The sequence below is a fragment of the Chrysochloris asiatica genome, unplaced genomic scaffold (assembly GCF_000296735.1).
Source record: "Chrysochloris asiatica unplaced genomic scaffold, ChrAsi1.0 scaffold00142, whole genome shotgun sequence".
Taxonomy (NCBI): Eukaryota; Metazoa; Chordata; class Mammalia; order Afrosoricida; family Chrysochloridae; genus Chrysochloris; species Chrysochloris asiatica.
In genome coordinates, this window is record NW_006408660.1 from 1,827,994 (window position 1) to 1,850,572 (window position 22,579).

At 44.2% G+C, this 22,579-nt stretch overlaps 1 protein-coding gene across 1 annotated transcript in view; it reads left to right on the forward strand.

Moving 5' to 3' along the window:
• Positions 1 to 22,579, forward strand: part of ACACB (acetyl-CoA carboxylase beta) — a 155,466-nt gene that overhangs the window by 101,956 nt on the left and 30,931 nt on the right. The window contains exons 27-36 of the mRNA XM_006870435.1: positions 4,444 to 4,562; positions 9,616 to 9,753; positions 10,474 to 10,573; positions 10,693 to 10,800; positions 13,610 to 13,666; positions 14,122 to 14,163; positions 15,125 to 15,340; positions 19,059 to 19,214; positions 20,027 to 20,230; positions 21,600 to 21,755. Coding sequence (XP_006870497.1) covers positions 4,444 to 4,562; positions 9,616 to 9,753; positions 10,474 to 10,573; positions 10,693 to 10,800; positions 13,610 to 13,666; positions 14,122 to 14,163; positions 15,125 to 15,340; positions 19,059 to 19,214; positions 20,027 to 20,230; positions 21,600 to 21,755 — 1,296 coding nt within the window. The remainder of the gene's footprint in view (positions 1 to 4,443; positions 4,563 to 9,615; positions 9,754 to 10,473; positions 10,574 to 10,692; positions 10,801 to 13,609; positions 13,667 to 14,121; positions 14,164 to 15,124; positions 15,341 to 19,058; positions 19,215 to 20,026; positions 20,231 to 21,599; positions 21,756 to 22,579) is intronic.

Below are 22,579 nucleotides of genomic sequence, written 5' to 3' on the forward strand. Positions count from 1 at the left end.
TGGGATATTTGTCTTTTTCTTGTAGAGGTGTTGTAGTTTCCTATATATTTTAGAAATGAGTCCCTTGTCTGATGTGTCATTGCAAAAGATTTTTCCCCATTCTGTGGGTTCCCTTTTTACCCTTTTGGTGAAGTCTTTTGATGCACATAAGTTTTTAATTTTTAGTATGTCCCAGTCATTCAGTTTAGTTTTTTTTTTTAATGTCTAAGGTCAATTGGGCAAGTGCTCTATTTTTATTAGGTTTTGAAGGTTTATTTAAAAAAATCTAAACAAAAAATATATATTAATTTTGTGTATATATATAAATTTTATTTATAACATCCTCCTGTCTGCTGGCACACAATCTTTCTCAGTCTATGGTCCTAGAGTCCTCAGCTGCTCTCTTTCTCACCTCTGCCACTGCCTCCACTTTTGCTGCTTGCTGGTTAGAATCTCACACTTCACTCATGCTCTTCCTGCTTGGTGGTCCTGAGATCTTTTGTTCCTGAAATGGAAGATTAACTATTCACCCCTTTTAGTTACACATCATCTACAATTACAGATGTGACAATTGCGATTAATCCTGATAACAGTTACTCACAATTGAATAATAAAATTCTATCACCATCATCCCTTATCCCCTTTCACTAAATCCATCTGGAAAAGAGGAAAACTACTCAGTGGGGATTCTACCTTACCCAGCTTGTTCTGAAATTAAGCACACTCATGAACGCTTGTAAACCAGCCACTCCATGCCTATATATTGTTGTTGTTGTTAGGTGCCACCGAGTCGGTGACGACTCATAGCGAACTTATGCACAGCAGAATGAAATTTGTGCCTATAAAGACCCCCATTTTTGATAGCCAGTGTCTAAGTTATCACCCCTATCAAGTCAGTGCACTGAGGAGACAAGCTTGATCCTTGAAATGAAGAATCGTTCTATTTCAGTTGGAATGTTGAGCAACTGCATCTATAAGCAAAGATCCAGTTCATCAAATTGTAGCAATTTGTGCTTGTTCACAGTATCAGACTTCTTTACCTTCATCTGATCAGCCAGCCATCAAAGTTAGATCAAATGGGTACTAACTGCAAGTTTGGAAGTTCTTGTACACCTCCCCAAACTTCAGACCACTTGGGGGCTTCACTCTCAACTCTAGCCCCCAGGGGCTAAGACAGTGTCCATGGGCTCAGGAGCTCACACATCTCCCTAAACTTCAGAGCAGCCAGCCCTTCCTCTTTTCTCTCTCTTCTCAAAGTCATTGGGTGGCAGTGCTACATGGCCAAACTCAGCCCATGTCATCATTGTTGCATTTCCCCCACTTCCACTCACAAGTAGACCAGGGTGGTCACCAATGAACATACTAGACTGCTTGTAGGTTCCCTTTGAGTTTCAATCTTAGAAGAGGATTTCCTGATGTGTGGGAGTCCAGCTCTCCACAGGGTCGTGAGACACAAGAGGAGACGTGGAGTCGGCGAAAATGAAAGCAATCGAAAGCCTCTTTTTCTCAGTCTGCCTGCTGTTCTGTTGTTTTTTCCCGGCTCAGCAAGTCTTTATTTTTATACTTAAAACTACACAGTACATAATGAATTGACACTTTGATCTTTTCTTGAATTATTACACAGTTTACCACAACATTCTTGCACCTGGTCATTAGACAACTTTAACAAAAATATTTCTGTGATGTTCAAACTGACTTTCATCTCCTTTCCCAGTATGTGATAAATTGTTTCTTCTTGTTTCCACTAAAAGATTAAGTCAAACTCTACACAAATTATTTCTACTTATCAGACTGCTGATTACATTTTCTTAGTAACATAAGTTTCTATTAATCATCAATGCTTGCACTACTTTATTATTTCTACTAACTGATTATCAATCTTCTATCCTACATAATGTTGTTTTTATTTGCGTCTCTCTAATGAGTGCTGGTGTGGAGCTGTGGGCTAATGCATCAGACTGCAAAGTCGTTTGAATTGCAAGGTCGGTGGTTCAAACTCACCAGCTGCTCCTTGGAAACCCTACACAGGGTCACTATAGGTCGGAAATGACTCAACGGCACTTCACAACAACAACAATGACTAATGATTGTGAAATTTCTTCATATGTTTGTTGGCTGCCTGAATGTCTTCCTTGGTAAAGTATCTGTTCATGTCCTGTTCCCATTTTTTAATTGGGTTATTTGTCTTTTTCTTGTAGAGATGTAGTTTCCTACAGATTTTAGAGATTAGTCCCCTGTGTGATATGTCGTTGCAAAAGATTTTTTTCCCACTCTGTGGGCTCCTTTTTCACTCTTTTGGTGAAATCTTTTGATGCACATAAGTTTCTAATTTTTAGTATGTTCCAATCATTTATTTTGTCTTCTTTTGTTTGTGCAGTTCTCACAATGTTTGATAGTCAATGTGTACCCTGTATTAGAGCCCTTAATTTTGTCCCTAGTTTTTCTTTGATGACCTTTATAATTCTGGGATTCACATTTATGTCTTTAATCCATGTTGAGTTGGTTTTTGTATATGGTGTGAGATGAAGGTATTGTTTCAGTCTTTTGCGTATTGATTTCCAGTTTTGTCAGCACCATTGGTTGAAGAGACTATGTCTTCCCCACTCAATGTACTTTGGCCCTTTGTCAAAGATCAGTTGGCTGTATGTGAATGGGTTAACTTCTGAATTCTCAATTCAGTTCCATTAATCTATGTATCTTTCATTGTACCGGTGTATCAGGCTGTTTTGACTACTGTAGCCAAGTAGTAAATTTTGAAATCAGGGAGTGAGAGACTTCCAACTTTGTTCTTCTTCTTAAGCAGGGCTTTGCTTATCCAGGGACTTGTTCCATTCCATATAAAGTTTGTAATAGTTTTTTCTACTTCTTTAAAATAGGAGCTCTGGTAGCGTAGGGGTTACAAATCGGGCTCCTAACCTCAGGGTCAGCAGTTCGAAACTACCAGCTGTTCCGTGGGAGAAAGATGAGGCTTTCAGCTCCTGTAAAGATTTATAGCCTCGGAAACCCTATGCAGGGTCACTGTGAGTCGGAACCGACTCCACAGTACATAGCCACCAACCACCACCACCTCTTTAAAGATAATATCATTGGAATCTGGATTGGGATTGCATTGTATCTGTAGATGGCTTTGGGTAGTATTGACATTTTCGCAGTGTTAAGTCTTCCTGTCCAGGAGCTTGGTATATTATTCCATTTTTGTAATATTTTTTTGGTTTCTTATAGTAGTAGTGTTTTGTAGTTTTCTTTGTGTAGGTCTTTTGTTTCTCTACTTAGATTGGTTCCTAAGTATTTCTCCTTTGGGTAGCTATTGTAAATGGTATTGCTTTCCTAATGTCCTTTTTAGTGCTGTCATTATTAATATAGAGGACATTCTTTAAAGAGATGGAAAAAACTATTACCAACTTTATATGGAAAGAAAATAGTCCCCGATAAGGAAAACACTGCTTAAGAAGAACAGAGTTCTTTCTTTTTAAGTTTTTATTGTGAATTGAGTGATAGTTTACATGGGAGAACAGAGATTTTACACCACTGTTTCATTGCAATGATTACAATCTCCTCTGCGCATCATCATTCAACAGTATTTGCTTCGAGTCCCTCTGTTGTTTTTCTTTTTCTTTGGTGGTGGTGGTGGGGATGTATACCAAAACACTCAGGGATATGTAATAATTTAAAACAACCAAAGGGTACACGGAAATACTCTCTTGTCTCTTAATTTTCTCATTTCCGTTCAAAACGGCTGCGGTGGGTCATGTTGGCTGCCTCAAATCAGAAATGACCTCCTTTCTTGCTTCTGTTCAAATTCTTTTTCCTGGGAAATGCTTGGTCCGCTTATTTATCCCTTTGTCTGGAGCTCAGAGTTCCAGGACCATCTTCTGAATCTCTTTTGTCTGATTTTCCATGTTTTTGCTGAAGAGGGTCTACATAGCCTTTCTACCCTAGTCTGTCCTCAAGTGCCCACCTCCATTTGTTTTGTGGTTAATGGTGCTTTTACGTTACAATACCAGAACTGAACAGTTGCATCAGAGACCATATGGCCTGCAAACCCTGGGCTATTTGCTATTTGGTTATACTGAAAAAGTGTGTCAGTCTTTACTCTGGAGCTGAGGGTGTAGATTCTGTTTAACCAGTAACATTCTGAAATGTGAGCAAATTGGCCCTTCAGTTATGTTTAGAGAAGGAGCTCTGGTAGCATAGTGATTCTGCATTGCGCTGGTAGCTACAAGGTCAGCAGATTGAATCCAGCAGTTGCTCAGTGGGAGAAATACAAGGCATTCTGCTTCCATAAAAATTTACAGCCTCGACAACCCTATACAGGGTCTTTATGAGTTGGAACTGACTCGACACATACAAATAGCAACCACCGCTGTTTAGAGATCATTTAGGGATTCCCCCAGCCTGCATTTCCTCAGGTTTGGGGGACATCTTTCATGCCATCTGAGAAGGTCTGTTACGTTTCTGTTTCAGGTGTATGTGCGCAGGGGCTACATCGCCTATGAGCTGAACAGCCTGCAGCATCGGCAGCTCCCGGATGGCACCTGTGTAGTGGAATTCCAGTTCATGCTGCCTTCCTCCCACCCAAACAGGTAGGTTAGGGGCATACCTAGGGCTGCCTGGGGTTTCTCCCCCCTCATGCCTCTAATGCCAACTCTGCAAGGAGCCAGCAAGTATGCCTGGCTGTGATGATGGAAGGACATTAGGAAATCTCCTCAAATCACTGTTCACTCATTTATATAATGCAGATGATCCACTGAGTGCCTGCCTTGTAGACCCTTGCTATGTCTGGCTGTTCAAATGAATGACCATGTATTAAAATTTGAAATTCTGCTCTTCAGTCACATGAGCTGCATTTTAAGTGCACAGTGGCAGACACACTCTCTGATCACAGCAAGTTCTGCTGACCAGGCCGCTGTGAAGAGTGAACGCACTAAGGCCCAGATAGCTCATGGGGCAGAGCTGGACGACGGTTAGCCATCACCATGACTATGCTGCAGTTATTTCCATCCCAGGCTGGCTGCGGCCAGGTGCTCAGCTGAGTCCTTCTAGAATCACTTAATTTCATCCAGCCTTATCATCTTTCTGCCCAAACTGTGTTTGCTTCCTGGTTACACAGATGAGAAACCTGGGCTGTCATTAACAAGGAGCTGGGATTCACACGCAGGTGCCCTGTCCCTTCCAAACTCTTTCACAGCATTGAGTGGCCCTTGGTGGGGGTAAGGTGGCTACTGTGGGGCATGGAGAGCACCTGATCGTGTCCTTGCAACTCACTCAGTGTCTCTTCCTCTCTTTTAAAATTGATGTAAAATAATACGTAACGTAAAACTTGCCTTTTCAACCATTTCTAAATACGCAATTGACTAACATTTATTCATTCACCATGCCATGAACCATTACCACTGCCTATTTCAAAAATGTTTTCTTCACCCCCAACAGACACTCTGTCCTTTGTAAGCAGTAACTCCCATTACCCCCGGCTCCTGGTTACTACTAATCCACCTGGGGGGTCTATACACTCGCCTAGACTAGAGACGGAGCCCAGGTAGCGGAGTGGGTTATGAGTTGGGCTGCTAAACACAAGGTCAGCAGTTACTCTGCAGGAGAAAGATGAGGCTCTCTGCTCCATAAAGACTGACAGCCTCAGAAACCCTGTACAAGGTCGCTATGAGTCCGAACAGACCTTACGGCATTCAGAAGCGGCCGTTTAGGTACTTGATACAGAATTTGCCATTTAGTGTCTGGTTTGTTTCACTCAGCATAAACTTTTTTTTTTTTACTTACACAATTTTTATTCAACTCTAGACTAATTAATCATCCCATGGTGAACATGTTTATAAGTGAAAGCAAATCAGATATCTACGTCTTTACTTTCTATAGATCGAACAAGAAGATAACACCTACACAGAACACTTACAATGACAAACACTTGCTTAGAGTTTTCATACAAGCCATAGTGCTTATCTCCCAACACGTAGAATTAGGGACTATAGTTTATTTATATATATATAGTCCTGATGTGGCACTGTGGGTTAATGCACCAGACTGCAAAGCTGTTTGAACTACAAGGTCGGCAGTTCAAGCTCACCAGCTGCTCCTCAGAAACCCTAGACAGGGTTGCTATGAGTCAGAATCGACTTGATGGCATATTTGACTTTTTAAGGTCCATTTATGTCATATCATGTGTCATACTTTATCCCTTTTTATAACTGAGTGGTATTCCACCAGGAGCCTTACTGGTAGTGTCGTTAAGTGCTTGTCTGCTAACTGAAAGGTCAGAAGTTTGAACCTGCTAACCACTCTGCGAGAAAGATGAAGCCATCTGTTTCTGTAAAGACGACAGCCTTGGAAGCCCTATGGGACAGTTCTGCGCTGTCCTGTAGACTCTCAGTGAGTCAGAATGGAAGATGGCAGCAGGTTTAATAGCTCATCGTATGGATTGACACATTGTGTTTATCCGTTTCTGCCTTGTAGCTGTGTGGACAGTGCTGCTGTCTACAGCTGAGCCCAGGCTCACCATCTCTCTTTTTAACCTGTCTTATTTCAGGGCCCGAAGTGCTGTTCTGCTCAGGTAGAGTGCAACACTTTCTACACTGTGTCTGGGTTCTGGAGGGTTCTTGTTTGCTCTTCTGCCTCTGTGGTTCTGGTTCTCCAAAGCTTTGCTTGTGGCCATGTCGGTCTCATCTTTCTGGGCCTCCTTTGATCAGATCTTGTGTCTACACAGGCAGCAGGTTTCATTCTGAAGCAGGGACTTTTCTGGTCTCCTGGGATTTTCAAAGAGAGGTGGCTCTTGCCTTTGGTTTTTAAAGAAGAAACTTGGTGTTCTCTCAGTGGGTGAAGATAGGAAGTGCTTCCTTATGAGGCAGCTCCTTTCTCATTGCATTTTTATGTTGTACCCTTGTTTTCCTCCCCCAAAAAGGCTTGAGAGAAAGGGGAACTGTGTGCAGCCTTAGGAGCCCTTATGGGGCCTGGGGAGGGTGTGGACTGAGATGGTGAGGTTACCTGCTCCCAAGGAGGAAGACTTTTCTCCTTTGGTGTCATTGTCACAACAGGTCACCTGTTAGGAGGGAGGGTGGTTCCAGTGAGGGCTAGGTCCAAGCCTCATTTCTGAAGAAGAAATTACTGTGTATCCAAATCCAACTTATTTATGATGACCCCACAAGGCCCTATATAAAGAGGCTTTAAAAAGTATGTGGAAGAATTCTGTTCCCTTTTTAATTCCATTTTCCACAAACTTTTTAAAGCCTGTTTATATTATTGTATTATTGACCCAGAGGTTCCCTAACTGCCCTGCCCCCCCCCCCCACTTTTTTTTGCATTACTCATCTTCTTATTGTGAGAGTATACACAGCCAAACATTTGCCAATTCAACAGTTTCTACCCATATACTATATAATTCAGTCACACTGGTTATAGTCTTTATGTGGGACAACTGTTCTCGATGTCTGTTCCAAATGATCCCCTAGGCTCTCACTTTTGTTACTGGATGGGGGTTCTGGGAACTCCCCCTGGGCCTCTTCCCGGGAAGAGATCCCTCCTCTGCAGCTGACAACCCCTCCCTCCGGCTCCAGGTCTAAGAGCTTCAACATCTGCATCTGTGAATTGTGGGATGGGGAGCAGAGAGGAAGTCTCAACTCCCTCCCATTGTTTCCCTGTAAAAAAGAGCCCTGGTGAGGGCAGATGGGTCCACGTTTATGCAACAAGAAGCAAGAAATCTGGATTGTAAAAAAATCTGAGCTCCTTTAGTTTTTCAATGTCAGCAGCTGGCTAGTGTCTAGAAGTCCCTGGGAGGCACAAACAGTTAACGCTTGACTGCTAACAGAAAGATTGGAGATTGGAGTCCACCCAGCAGTGCCTCTGCATAAAGGCCTGGAGGTCTGCTTTGAAAACAGCCGTTTCGAACCCTGTGGATTACAGTTCTACTCTGCCATGTTCTACTCAAGGGGTGGCCGTGAGTCAGAGTTGACTTGCAGGCAGGTGGTTACTGATTAATGAACATTCATTAAATATCGAAATTATATTGTTACATTTAAAAATGCTACATGAACCGAAAACATAGTCTGTGGGTGGAATTCACACTGCTGTGGTAGTGTGTGACCTCTGGATTTGGCTGTTGGGGACGTGGACAATGATTTCAAGGGTACATCAGAGGAACACACGTGTATGAGCCCCGCACCATCTGTTGGGGGTCCCCAGGAACGCCTCCTTGGTTTGATATTCACTAGAGGGACCCCCGAGGACTCTGCATACTGGTTTTGCCTTGCAATGTAATAAATCTTGTTCACAGCTGTGATTTATGGCACTGCAAGGCAAAACCAGCAAGGGGAACAGGCACGTGGAGTGAAGGCTGGGAAAACCAGTCGTAAGCTTCCAGAAATGCCTTCCCAAGCTGCTACACAAATCAGTTGTTGTTGAGTTGACTCTGACTCATGGCGACCCCTTGGGGGTCAGGGTAGAACTGTGCACAGGGTTTGTAATGGCTGATTTGGGGGGAAGTAGATCACCAGGCCTTTCTTCTGAGGTACCTGTGGGTCTACTGGAACCTCAACCTTTTCAGCATTAGTCAAATGTGTTAACCATTTACCCCACCGAGGGGGGGGGGCTTCCATGGTAATTCCTCTAGCTATAAGTTATCTAACCGGTGTGAAATGTTGACTACGAGCTTCTTGGTGTCCTTGGTATTTTCTGGGGACTGGTTTCGGAGCCACTTTATACCTAACACAGACTCCCAGAAGGAAAGCAGGTATTCAGCATATGCCACATTGCTTAGGCACAGTGAGGCACCCTTTCCAGGTCTCGAAATGGTGTGGACCGACCCTCTTGAAATCCAAATTCCCAGACATGAGCCTAACCCAGAGCCAAGCTCTCAAGCAGGTCTTTCGCTGGATAATGGTCTCAGACCTCCTGCAGCAATTCCTTTGTACCATCGGATGATTAACACCTCCTCCATGTGATTCTGGGACTCGATTCCAACACCCTCAGGTGACCCATTTGGATTTGCTCCTGGCAGGTGACAAGTGGCCTTCTAACCCAGACTACTGGTCTTCAGGCCAGATTTATATTTGGACATCATCTGCTCCCACACAAAGATTTAAAGTCTCAGAAACCCTAGACAGGGTCACTAAAAGTCAAAACCAGCTCCCTGGCACTTCTGACAACAAGAGTCATCCAGAGAGCAGACTTCCTGGGAAGGGAAGGAGCAGAGATCCAGGGTGTCTAGACCAAGCCCAGGAGAAATTGGCATTGGGCTTATTTATTCTGCCTCTGTTCACCACTTTGGCTCTGTGTCAGGACCTTATGGGGATTGGACTTGTATGTATAAATCTTTATTTTTAACTTTTTATTGTGAACTGAGCGAAGGTTTACAGAGGAGATCATCAGTTTTGCATTAAACAAATCATATAGTTTGTTTCATTACAATGATTGCAATCCTCTCCATGTATCATCAGTTAACAATATTTACCTCCATTCACTTTTTCAACTCCTATTCTGTTCTGGGTCCTGAGCACCTGACGAGAGTCCTCAGTCCTTGGCCTCAACCTCAGCCGCCCACTGTAAGCCCCCATTTGGGAGGGCTCTTAGCGTGGCAGGACCACAGGCTGGGTCTGTGTACAGCGGCTGCATCCCCCCTTTTGTTGCTTGCAGGATGGCTGTGCCTGTCAGCGTCACCAATCCTGACCTAATGCGGCACAGCACAGAGCTCTTCATGGACAGCGGCTTCTCCCCTCAGTGCCAGCGGATGGGGGCCATGGTTGCCTTCCAGAGATTTGAGGATTTCATCAGGTATCCTGACAGATGGGGTAGGAGAGGCATGACTTTGCTCATAATAATAGAAGAATCATGGCATTGCAGTCAAGAATGTGGGAATTTAAACCTTGGCTCTGCTCCTTCCTAACTGCCAGACCCTGAGCAGATTATGGCATCTCTTTGTACCTCACTTTCCTCATCTGTAAAATGGGGATAAGAATAAGATGCACCATAGAGGGTTACCATGGTAATTAGTGTACATGAAGTAATATACATGACATGCAATTAATATATCAGTAACATGTTCGGTAAGTGGTAGTGATCAGTGCAGTTCCCATCACTGTCTCTTCACCCTGTTACCATGTGCTATGCAGTGTGCTTGCATGATCTTGTTGGGTCTTCAGCACAGCCCATGAGCCTTAGTGTGAGTGAGGTGAGGTTTCTGGGTTCTCACAGTCAGTGGAAGGGGGAGCAGAGAGCTGAATCTAGTCTAGCAGGTGCCCCATAGTACTGGACATGCTTCCCTTTATTCAAGAGGAAAGACCACATGGGCCCATTCTTCCATTTGGGGGAAGAACCTGTCAGGGTGCCTTTGACCTTGTCACAGAATGGATGAGAGCCATATAGATTGAAAGACATCAGAGTATTGATAAGAAGAGAAGGCAAGCCTGCCTCTCACATCTGCCAATGTGTTTCCAATTTTTGCCAATATGTTGCCAATATGTTGCAATCCACCTCACTGCCCTGTTTACCCAGGAATTTCGATGAAGTAATCTCCTGCTTCGCCAATGTGCCCAAGGACGCACCCCTCTTCAGCAAGGCCCAGACCTCCCTGTTCTCGGAGGACGACAGCAAGGTGTGCGCTGAGCCCAGTGTGCAAGGCCATGGAGTGGGGACGGTGGGGCTTCATGAGTTAGGGGCACTCGGCAGGGCCTTGGGCTGGGCACCACACCAGCATGTGTTTTCTCCTCTCAGTACGTCAAGGAGGAGCCAATCCACATCCTGAACGTGGCCCTTCAGTTTGCAGAGCACCTGGAGGATGAAGAGCTGGTGCCAACCTTCCGGGCCTTCGTGCAGTCCAAGGTGCTTGGGTGCGGGTGGAGGAGGCGGAGGGGATGGTGTTGGTGAGGTGCTTACATGCCTGAGTGGTGTGTGTGTGTAGAGATGGCTGTGCTGCTGAACCCTTCAGAGACAGACCTGGCTTCCCATCCCCGCAGGTAAATTGGGCGGTAATGGCTGAGTGTGGCCCAGCTACCCTGGAGACAGCATTTTTCTTTGCCGGAGTAATGCAGTGGTGATGGGAGTGGGGGATGTTTTCATTGGAATAACCCAGAAGTTCACCACATTAAAACGGCCACTTACAGTGACAATTGTGGATGCAAATAGCTGTGGGTTGCTTTTCCTGAATTCTTCTGTAAACCTTTTTAGCAGAAATCTCACCTGGCGGCAGGTGTGATATCTCTGCAGGGGCTTCAGCTGTAAACGATGTGAAGCAACCAGGAAATCTGGATGTATTTGAACCACCATTTTGCTTTACAGAGCTGCTGGATGTATTTGAACCATCATATATGATATATTCACATACAACAATAATATATATATGATATATTCACATACACCCATCTCCACACTGCTCACATTTATACATGTAGGTTTACATGCATGTATCCACACTCACACATTTTCATATACACACATTCCCACAGTGTTGCACACACGTGTTCATACATGCATATGCATTCACACACAGATGCTATGGGTCCACATTCACACACGCTCACACTTCCACGTTTGTATGCACCTCCCGTTGTGAACCACCGATCCGGCTCTCAGTAACCACAGTGACCTGCACTGTATGTAGTTCACCCTGCTCACTTCCTAGCCTACCTTCACACACGTGTCCTTTCGTGATCCTGTGTTTGCCACTTTCTGAATTGGGCTTACAAGATCTGTTTCCCCTAATAATTTCCCTTACCAGATTGGCTAAGCAGACAGTGACCATATTTTCTTGTCTCCTGGGTTTTTTCTAAGGAGCTCTGGTAGCATAGTGGGTTTTTTCTAAGGAGCTCTGGTTACGAATCGGGCTGCGAACCACAAGGTCAGCAGTTCGAAACTACCAGCTGTTCAGTGGGAGAAAGATGAGGCTTTCTGCTCTCTTTAAGATTTATAGCCTCGGAAACCCTGTTCAGGGTCGCTATGAGTCGGAACTGACTCCACGGCACATAACAACAACAACATGTATAATATTTCATCTGTTGTTATGTTATTAAGTACTGTGGAGTCGGTTCCGACTCATAGTGAACCCTGCACAGGGTTTCCGAGGCTGTAAATCTTTATGGGAGCAGAAAGCCTCATCATTCTCCCGCGGAGGCACTGTTAGTTCCAAACTGCTGACCTTGTGGTTGGCAACCCGACTTGTAACCACTTCTCAACCAGAGCTCCTTAATATTGCATCCAGGAAACAACTAAAATGGGTTTTTGTCGTCCCTTTGAGTAAATTTTTTATTGAAGTCTAATATACAGAGAAAGGCACAAATCCTACATGAGGAGTGGGAAAATGTTACTAACTTTTAGTGCCATTTTCCATGAGCTTTTTGAAGCCCCCTCCTATGTATAGCTTAATGAATTTTCATACAGTGAGTGCACTCATGTAAGCAGCATGTAGATCAATCAAGAAATGAACCATTTCCAGCACCTCTAGAAGCTCCTTCTACCCCTTCCCGTTACTGCCTCCCCAAAGATTTCTAACCAGAAACTTGTTTTGTCTGTGTTGGAATCGTCTATAAATGGAACCATACAGTTGATACTCTTTCATATGGAACTTTCTTTTGCTTAGGTTGTCCTTTTAAAATATCTAAATTATGGTAATATAACTACAATATGGTTGAAGTGATTATATTGCACATCTATCCCCACTGTCCATTTCCAAAAGTTCTGTCACCCCCATCCCACCCCACCCCACCATGAGCAATGACTTCCCATCTCCCCCTCCCTCCTGTCCCTGGGACTTTTGTCTCTGAACATTTGCCTACTTTAAAGATTTCCTGTAAGTGGGATCATATAACAGTTGTCCTTTCATGACGGAAACACTTCACTCAATTCTTCTGTGTTTTTACCTCTTTCTGAAACTCTGAAAACTACATTCTTTCCTTAATAATTTTCCTTACCATACTAACAAAGCAGACAAAGCCTTTATTTTGTAGTGCCCTGGATTTTTGCCAGGTTCATCCATGCTGTGACATGAACCAGAACTTCATTTCTCTGTATGACTGAGGACTGTTCCATTAGATGTATGAGTTATGTTTTGTTTATCCATTCTTTTTTTTCATGATAGCTTTTGTGAGATAAAATTCACAAGCCTTACCATTCACCTACATTGAACAGTATACAGTTCATTGATTTTAAAACTGTCCATAGGATTGCGTAAGCATTACCACAATCCATTTTAGAAGAGTCTCATCACCCTAGTAAGAATCCTAATACTTACTAGAGATCACTCCCCGCTTCCCCGCCAACATCCTCCTCCTTGTTGTTGTTAGGTGCTGAGCCCAAGTGACAGAGTAGAACTGCCCCATAGGATTTCTAGGCTGTCATCTTTACAGAACTGCTGGATGTATTTGAACCACTGTTTTGCTTTTTAGTTAGCAACTGAGCACTTATTTGTTACGCCACCAGAGCTCCTTCCCCAGCCTGAGGAAATCCTGCATCCGCTTTCTGTGCCTGCAGATTTTCTGATTCTGGACATTTTATCTACCTGGAATTAGACAACACACAGTCCTTTATGGATGGCTTCTTTGACTTCCAGGATTCATCCACATTGTAGTATGCATCCAAACATCATTCTTTTATATGGCTGAATAATATTCCATTGTCTCTTTGGTTTTGAATGCAGAAAAATATCCTTGTGGATTATGGGCTCCGAAGAATCACTTTCCTGATTGCCCAGGAGGTCAGTCCAAGTTCTTAGTTCTAGCAGCATCTTTTCCCTTCTCCAAAACTCAGTACTGTTGATCTGATCTTTATTCTACAGAATGGGGCTGGAGAGCGCAATCACCAGAAAGGGACAGTCCCACTGCTGGCGAGTCGATTCAGACTCATAGCGACCCTCTAGGATAGAGTAGCTCCCAGGGGTTTCTGAAGCTGTAAATCTTTATGGGAGAGGACAGCCTCATCTTTCTCCCAAGGAAGAGCTGGTGGACTTGAACCACAGCCTTTGCAGTTAGCAACCCAACACTTACTTAACCCACAGATCCACCAGGGCTCCTTAGAAAAGAGAAGGCTTTCCAAATGTTACATTTTAAAAGCAAACTGGGTGATTGTTTGGAATGATTAAAAATAAATGTGTATGCTTGAAAAAGATTCTTGTTTGCCCTCATTGTATTTTGTATGGTTTTCTTTTTGCAGAAAGAATTTCCCAAGTTTTTCACGTTCAGAGCAAGAGACGAGGTATGACCAAAGGCACTTATCAGTGAACATTATCATGTTCTGTCTTCCTAGCATCTTTCCATTCTGATGAATATGCGCCCCCAGCCCTGAGACACCCATTTCTAGAGAAACGTTTATAAAGAAAAGTTTGCTGACCTCTCTTCTGGAACAGGTGTACTTCTTCCCAACATAGGTCTATGCTGTGTTGCTGAGTTAGTTGCAAATCGTAGTGGTCTCGCATAGAGTTTCTGAGGCTGTAAATCTTTGTGGGAGCAGAAAGCCTCTTCTTTCTCCTGCAGAGCAGCTGGAGGGTTCGAACTGCTGGCCCTGTGGTTTGCAATCCAGTGCTTATCAACAGAACCACTGCGCTTCCTATGCAAGCCTATAATGCATCAAAATTCAGGGGTTTGTACTTGAATTAATTGAAAGCCTCACCTTTTCTCATGAAGAATACCTTCCTTAGCTCCTTCGTTCTCTCTTCACCTTGGTGTCTGTCTAACACTACGGTTGGCTTCCTTTTGGCAGCCATTTTCACAGTCATAGATGTTAGTCGCTATGTTGGTAGATGCTGGAGACAAGCTCAGCTCACCACCAGCGCACCAGCCTTACGATGCACACAGCCAAATGTCTTGAGTCCCCAGGGTTGCTCACCATTAGGCTATACCATAAAATCTTAAGTTCACGACCATGGGGGACTCTATGGAGCAGGGCATGGACCAAGCAGGTGCATAGTTGTAGTGGCAAATTTCTCTGTGTGTCTCTGTGTGTATGTTACTGTGTCTCTGTATGCTGTTGTATTTGTGTCTGTGATTGTGTACCTGATATGCGTGTATTCGTGTCTGTATGTGCCTTTGTCTTTGTGTGTCTGGTGTGGACTTGTCTGATGTGTCTGTGTGTCTGTCTGCATGTGTCTGTATGTTTCTGTATGTCACTGAATCTGTGTGTCTGTCCATGTGTGTCCTTTCTCGCTGTCGGCCTGCAGTTTGCAGAAGACCGCATTTACCGTCACCTGGAGCCTGCACTGGCCTTCCAGCTGGAGCTCAGCCGGATGCGAAACTTTGATCTGACCGCCCTCCCCTCTGCCAACCACAAGATGCACCTTTACCTGGGTGCAGCTAAGGTGAAAGAAGGCACAGAAGTGACGGACTACAGGTTCTTCATCCGAGCCATCATCAGGCACTCAGACCTGATTACCAAGGTGAGTGTCTCTGGTTGCTTCTTGCTCCTCTCTCCTCCCTCCTGCCCTAGCTCTCCACTCTCCCAGCAACTGCTCTTTGTGGGGCCCTGGGCTGGCCGCAGGGTGCCCATGGGGCTGCCTCTGATACCCACTCTGGGGGGAGTGTCCACCAATCACATCCTGGCTGACTGGTGTGCATGGATCTGTTGCCCATGTCCTGAGGATTTCTCTGCGTGAATAGAGGATCATGAAGATAGAAAGGTACTGGCTTGTTGGTGACTCTCTCCAGAGGGGACTCCCTATTTAGAGCCCCCTTGTGATCCCTCAGGTAGTCCTTTAGGTGTCTGTCTCTTCATGGTCATGCGTCTTGACCCACACATCCTTTTGGGTAGTCGTGTGGTGTTTCCTTTTGTGAATGCACTGTGGGCATGTAATTTTCAATCATTTTTTATACTAGACCTTTTTAGAGCAATTTTAGGTTTGCAGAAAAATGCACGAAGTCCACAGAGTCCCCATGTGCCCCCTCAACCTCTACAGGCCCCCCTGTTCCTGGCAGCTTTTCTTCCTCTACGAGCAGCACTGTCCAGTGAGACTTCTTTTGAGGATGGGAATGTCCACTATGTGTACACCCCCTGTGAGAACCACTAGCCACATAGGGTTATTATCAATTTTTAAAATGCTATTTTATTGTTTTTTGGTGAAAGTGCACATAACAAATTGCATTCCCATCTACACAAACGGTTCTGTGACGTTGGCTACATTTGCTTTAATTGTGTTCCGATTGTTCTGCTTCATGTGGCCCTACTTGCCTTCTCACCTTTGTGTTAGAATTATTGTTGGCCTGTTTGGCACATATGGATGTTTAAAAAAAAAAAAAAATTATTGTGAATTGGGTAAAAGTTTACAGACAAAATCATCAGCTTTACATTCAACAAATTATATACCTTGTTTCATCTCAATGATTGCAATCCCCTCCCTGCAACAACAGCTATCCTACTTCCTCCCTTTGCTCCCCATTTACATCTTATATTTCACGAATGAACAAAGCAAAAATATTTGCTGTTCACTTAGAAACAAAAAGTGTATCTATTCATTTAAATGTCTAAAGGGCACATTCTGCCTGTCATCTTCCTGGCAGCCTTCCTCAGTCTGTGGGCCTAGAGTACACAGCTGCTCTATCTCTCCATGCCACTGCCTCTGCCACTGTCTCTGCCGTTGCTGCTTTTCTAGGTAGGGATCTCACGCTCCACTCTACTTTTCCTTCTTGGTGATCCTGGGATTGGCTGTTCCTGAAATGAAAGGTGAACTACTCCCTGCTTTTAGTTACACATCTTCTACAATTATAGTTGTGACAATCATAATTAATCCTGCTAACAGTTACAATTGAATCATAAAATCCCATCACCATTATCCCCATCCCCTTTCACCAGGTCCATCTGGTGAAAACTACTCAGTGGAGAGTCTACCTTACCTCCCTCATTCTGAAACTAAGCACACTCGTGAAAACTTGTAAGCCAACCACTTAATGCCTTTATAGCCCCCCATTTTTGACAGCCAATGTCTACTTTGCCCATTCCTATCAACCCAGTGCACTGAGGAAATAAGCTGGTTCCTTGATGTGAAGAATCCTTCCATTCTGGTTGGAATTTTGAGTCACTGCATCAATAGGCAAATTGCAGCAATTTGCATTTGTTCACAGTATCAAACATCTTCATCAGCTAGCCATCCAAGCTAGGTCAAATGGGGACTAGCTGCAAGTTTGGGAGTTCATGCACACCTCCCTGCACTTCAGACCACCTGGACACTTCAGTTCTTAGCCCTAGCCCCCTAAACTTCTGACCAGTCAGCCTTTCTTGTTTTCTCTCTCATCGCAAAGTCAAAGTGCTAATGGAACATGGTCAAACTCAGCCCGTGTCTTCATTGTTGCTTTTCCTCAGTTCCACTCACAAGTAGACCCAGGCGGTCACCAGAAAACATGCTAGATTGCTCGCAGGTTCCCTTTTAAGTTTCAGTGCTAGGAGATTTTCCCTGATGGTCTGATTTTTCTTGCCTTGATGCCTCTAAATCAAACAGCTTGCTGGAAATTCAAATAGCCAAGCAGTCTGCTTTTTCCTCTGCAGGTCTGTCTTTCAATAAGAATCTTCTGTTCCCTCAGCAGTTCTGGGTTGGTCTACATGTCTTTTCAAGTGGGAATGTCCCAACTCAGAAGGTTCTGGGTGGGGCTCAGGATTCCACCTAAGGCCCCATACTCTCTACAAAGACTTAACAAGAAGCCTGTTTCCTTAGGCAAATTCCAACTTTGCTTTTTAGCAAATCCAATCAGTTATAGGCTGAAGATGGGCTTACAAGCTGCCAGTGGATGGTTTTTTAATGAGGCACCAAGCTCAGGGGTACTAGCCTTTATTCTGTGTATCTAGTCTGTTATTTCACTAAGAGGTGACCACAGGATCGTTTTGGTTTAAGGTTTAAAGAATATCTCAGGGCGACAGTCTCAGGCATCCTCTTGTCTGAACTGGTTCAGTAAGTCTAGACTTTTTAAGAGCTTGACTTCTGTTCTGTATTTTACTCTGGTTCTACTAGGGCCCATCGATTGTGACCTTGATCAGGTTAGTTGACAGTTGTTCTAGTTGCCTTATGGTTACTGAACACTTAAGTATGGCAGATATGCCTACGCATCAACATTCTAATTCTATGTAATTTTTGGAATACACTTTGTTTTTAAGAGCAGTTTGAGGTTTATTGAAAGGTTGTACAGAAAGCACAAAGAACTCCCAAAAAACTTCTCTCTTTTTAAAGCCCACCCCCAAATAGTTTCTCTTGTTATTAACATTGTATTCCTCAGGTGCATTTGTTACAATTGATAAACTAATAGGGATACATTATAAACAAAAATCCATCACTACATTAGGGCTCTCTCTTAGTCTTACGTAGTTAAGTGCCATCAAGTTGGTTCCGAGTCATGGCGACCCTGTATAGGGTTTCTGAGGAGCAGCTGGTGAGCTTGAACTGCCAACCTTGGGGTTCAAAACCAACTTTGGTATTGCTCACTTGTAGTCCTGCATAGTGCTTGGTTGAAAGGTGAGCCACGGGAGTGAGTTCAGTTCCAGGTTTGACGGGTGTCTCAAGGGTTCCACCAGTCTCTATCAGACCAGTGTGTCTGATCTTTTTTTTTTCTTTCTTTCTGATTTTGATGTTTGTTCCGCATTTTTCTCCCTCTCTATCTAGGACCTCCCATTGTAATCCCTTTCAGAGTGGTCAGTAATGGTAACTGGGTACCATCTAGTTCTTCAGATTTCAGGGTCACAGAAGCTGGGGTTTGTGTGGTCCGTTCATCTTTTGAACTAATTCTTTTCATGAATCTTTGATTTTCTTTACTAATCTTTGCTCCAGACAGGGAGAGACAAAATCATTGCCCCTTAGATCTTAATCTAGATATTTCATATATGATATTTGTCCAGTCCTGTGAGTTTTGACAGATTCATAATGTCTTGTGTTCACCCTAGGACAGTTCACTACTGTCCTTAAGCATGTTTTGTCTTGTTTTTCTCATGAATCCCCTATTGATAGCTGCTATGCTAGTCTCAGTCTTTCCCTCACTCCAACAACTAGATAGTCTTTTGCTTACCTCCACCTCTGCATGCCGGACTCGGTAGGTCTTTTGATCAGTGGGGGGGAGCATTCTCCTCTCCTCTACGTCTCTGAGGCCCACGCCTCAGTGGCCACCCCCCTTCCTTGGCAGGAAGCGTCCTTCGAGTATCTGCAGAATGAGGGGGAGCGGCTGCTCTTGGAGGCCATGGATGAGCTGGAGGTGGCGTTCAACAACACCAGCGTGCGCACCGACTGCAACCACATCTTCCTCAACTTCGTGCCCACTGTCATCATGGACCCCTATAAGGTCTTGTCTCTGGGGCCTCTCCCTGGGCTCTTCATGCCAAGTGGGGTTGGGGTATTATCTCCTCGACTGCAGAGTTCTAGGGCGAACATGGATGGTCTGTACCTCAGATGCTGAGGGAGGAGACGGAACCTCATGCTGTGCAATCTGAGAGCCATGTTTAGCTGCCCTAAGCATTTTGTTTGTTTTGATGGTCACCCTTCCATGACATGTTTCACTGTGAAGACAGCACTGTCACTCAAAGTGACGTTCAGAATGGCATTTTCCTGGCTCCAGGCTCTGTTGGGGTTTTGCATGTGAGCAGGGACTAGGGGTGAGAACCTGAGGTTTATGGCTGATGTGGAACTGTTTCCCATAGACTGGTTCCCCATGGGCAGGCAGAGGTTTTTTATGGTGGTGATTCTGAAGGAAGGAGAGAAGTTCTGGTACATCGGCGTGGCACCTGTGTAGTGCTGAGGGTTCATGCTGACACCACAGCTCCACTGTCGGCATAATTCCAATAAGACAATAATGCATAGGCTTGGCCTGCATGATGGAAATAAAGCTGGTATGACATAGGAACTTTGCCCCTTACCAGCCTCAGTTTCTCCAACTGTCAGTGGGCAATAGAAATGCCAACCTCCGAGTAGTTAGGAGGATGACATGAGATGATGGATTTTAAATGCTTAGCACGTTCTCTTCAGTTGTTATTAGCTAATTGTTGTGGGACGTGTGTTATGTCCCAGGAATTTGCCATTCTCATTATCCTGTTATAATCAGTGCTGGAACTATTACAAGTGTGCATGTAAAATTGGGACTCCCATGGTTTGGGGCAGATCGAGGAGTCGGTGCGTTCCATGGTCATGCGCTACGGTAGCCGGTTGTGGAAGCTCCGCGTGCTGCAGGCTGAAGTCAAGATCAACATCCGCCAGACCACCACCGGCACGGCCTTTCCCATCCGCCTGTTCATCACCAACGAGTCGGGCTACTACCTGGACATCAGCCTCTACAGAGAAGTGACCGACCCCAGATCTGGAAACGTAAGGCTGGGCCAGGTCACTAAAGAAAGACCAAGATGTAGATTCAAACCACACTCAAATGGCTCTCTGCCCTCCCCATGCTGGATACCAGTTATTCTAAGAAGGAGAATGCATTTCTCAATGTTTAATCAATTCTAGGACCATATTTGGGCCTACAAAAGAAACCCTGGTGGCCCAATGGTTAAAATGCCCCTGTTAAATGAAAGGTTAGTGGGTTGACTCCACTAGCCACTCTTTAGGACTAAGATGGGGCAGTCTGCTCCCATGGAGATGACAAGTTCAGAAACCCTGGGGGGGGGGCAGCGCCACTCTGCCTGTAGGGTCGCGGTGAGTCAGAATGGATTTGACGGCAACAGCTTTGGTTGATTTGGGTGAGACATGGAATTCAAGGGTCGCTTATAATACAATCCTAAGATTGATTCGCTTAGGAAAGTAGATATTTTCCCCAATTATGTTTTAGAACAAACATTTTTAAAGTGAACCAAATAGTCTGCTGTTATTTTATATACATATATTGTTGCTGTTCAGTGCTGTTGAGTTGGTATGTGTATATATGGACATCTATAAGAAACCCTGGTGGCACTGTAGGATAAGCACTGGACTGCTAACCCTGAGGTCGGCAGTTCAAACCACCAGTTGCTCCTGGAGAGAAAGATGAGGCTGTCTCCTCCCGTAAACATTTGCAGCCGTAGAAGCCCTAGACAGGGTTACTGAGTCAGAATCAACTTGAAGGCAGTGGTCTGGGTTGGTTTTATGTACATATGCACATAGTATATGGAGTCCTGGTGTGGCATGGTAGGATAAACACTGGACTGCTAACTGCAAAGTCTTCAAACCTACCAGCCGCTCCTCAGAAACCCTGTATGGGATCGCTATGAGTCAGAACCAACTCAATAGCACTTAACAGCAACAAAATATATAAACTTTTTATTTTTAATTAGACCCTCAAGAAGTTTCAGAGATAGAGGAAAAAAGTAGTACAAAAAGTTCCCATATCACCTTTATGTCACATTATCCCCCGATGATAACATCCTACAAAACCCAAGTTCCTTATCAGAACCAGGACATTGCCATTAATAACCTACAATGAAGTTAAATACAAACAGTTTTTGCATGGTCTCGTGATTTTCTGTTTTCCGGTACCTTTTGGGAGCTATGTTTCCAGCCCCACCCCCGTGCCTCCTTGCTTGACTGCCCTGTGGCAGAGAGGAGAACGTTAGCTATTCCAGGCGCCTCTGTTACATGATGTAAATGCTTTACTTCCCACCTTGAGTTGTCATCGGGGACTGGATAGAAATAAACAGGGTTGACTGGGGCATAGTTCTGACAGCCTGTGACAGTCCTCCTTCACTCTGTCTTTCTATTCCAGATCATGTTTCATTCCTTTGGCAACAAACAAGGACCCCAGCAAGGGATGCTGATCAACACGCCATATGTAACCAAGGACCTGCTGCAGGCCAAGCGGTTCCAGGCCCAGTCCCTGGGCACCACTTATGTGTACGACTTCCCGGAAATGTTCAGGCAGGCAAGTCCGTCCTACAGCTCAGACGTGGCTCCATCCCCAGACTCCACCATACCAACTGCCCCTGCCCTTAGCCAAGTTCATGAAGACCCCCGTCCAAAGAATAAGGTCTTCATAAAGAGAAATTGACATTGGGAATGCCTTAGTAGCAGCACTTTTTTCTAAAGTAAATCTAATTTTAGCCTAATGATAAAATTAATACAATGTAGAAACTTTGTGTGGCACTATAGGGTAAGCACTGGACTGCTAACCACAGGTTGGCAGTTCCAACCCACCAGCCACTCCTTGGAAACCCTATACAAGGTCACTATGAGTCAAAATCGACTCCTCATCACTTAACTGCAACAGGGAGAAGGAGAATGTGGTCACAGTTCCACATTCTAAAGACAAATGGCTTAATATTTTGGTGTTTCTCCTTCTAGTCTTGTTAATGTTCATTTATTAAGTACTTGCTACTTTCTACGGGTGGAGTCTTGGCATGGTGCTGTAGGATAAGCGCTGGACTTTTATCCACTAGGTCAGCGGTTAAAACACACCAGCTGTTCTTTGGAAACATTGTACAAGGTTGCTAAGAGTTGGAACCAACTGAATAGCACTTAGCAACAATTCTAGTGATAGATAAAGCATGAGGAGAAGGTTGGGTGTCACTGTCTGAGGAAGTGTTAGTCTGTTTAAAAATAATAATAATGATTTTCCATGCTTTTCTGATAATTAAGATGGCAAATGCAAAAAAAGTAGGAATAAGAAAATAAAATCTCACCCATATATAATTTACCCACCAAAGATAGCTACAACAGCATTTTATTTATATATATATATATATATAT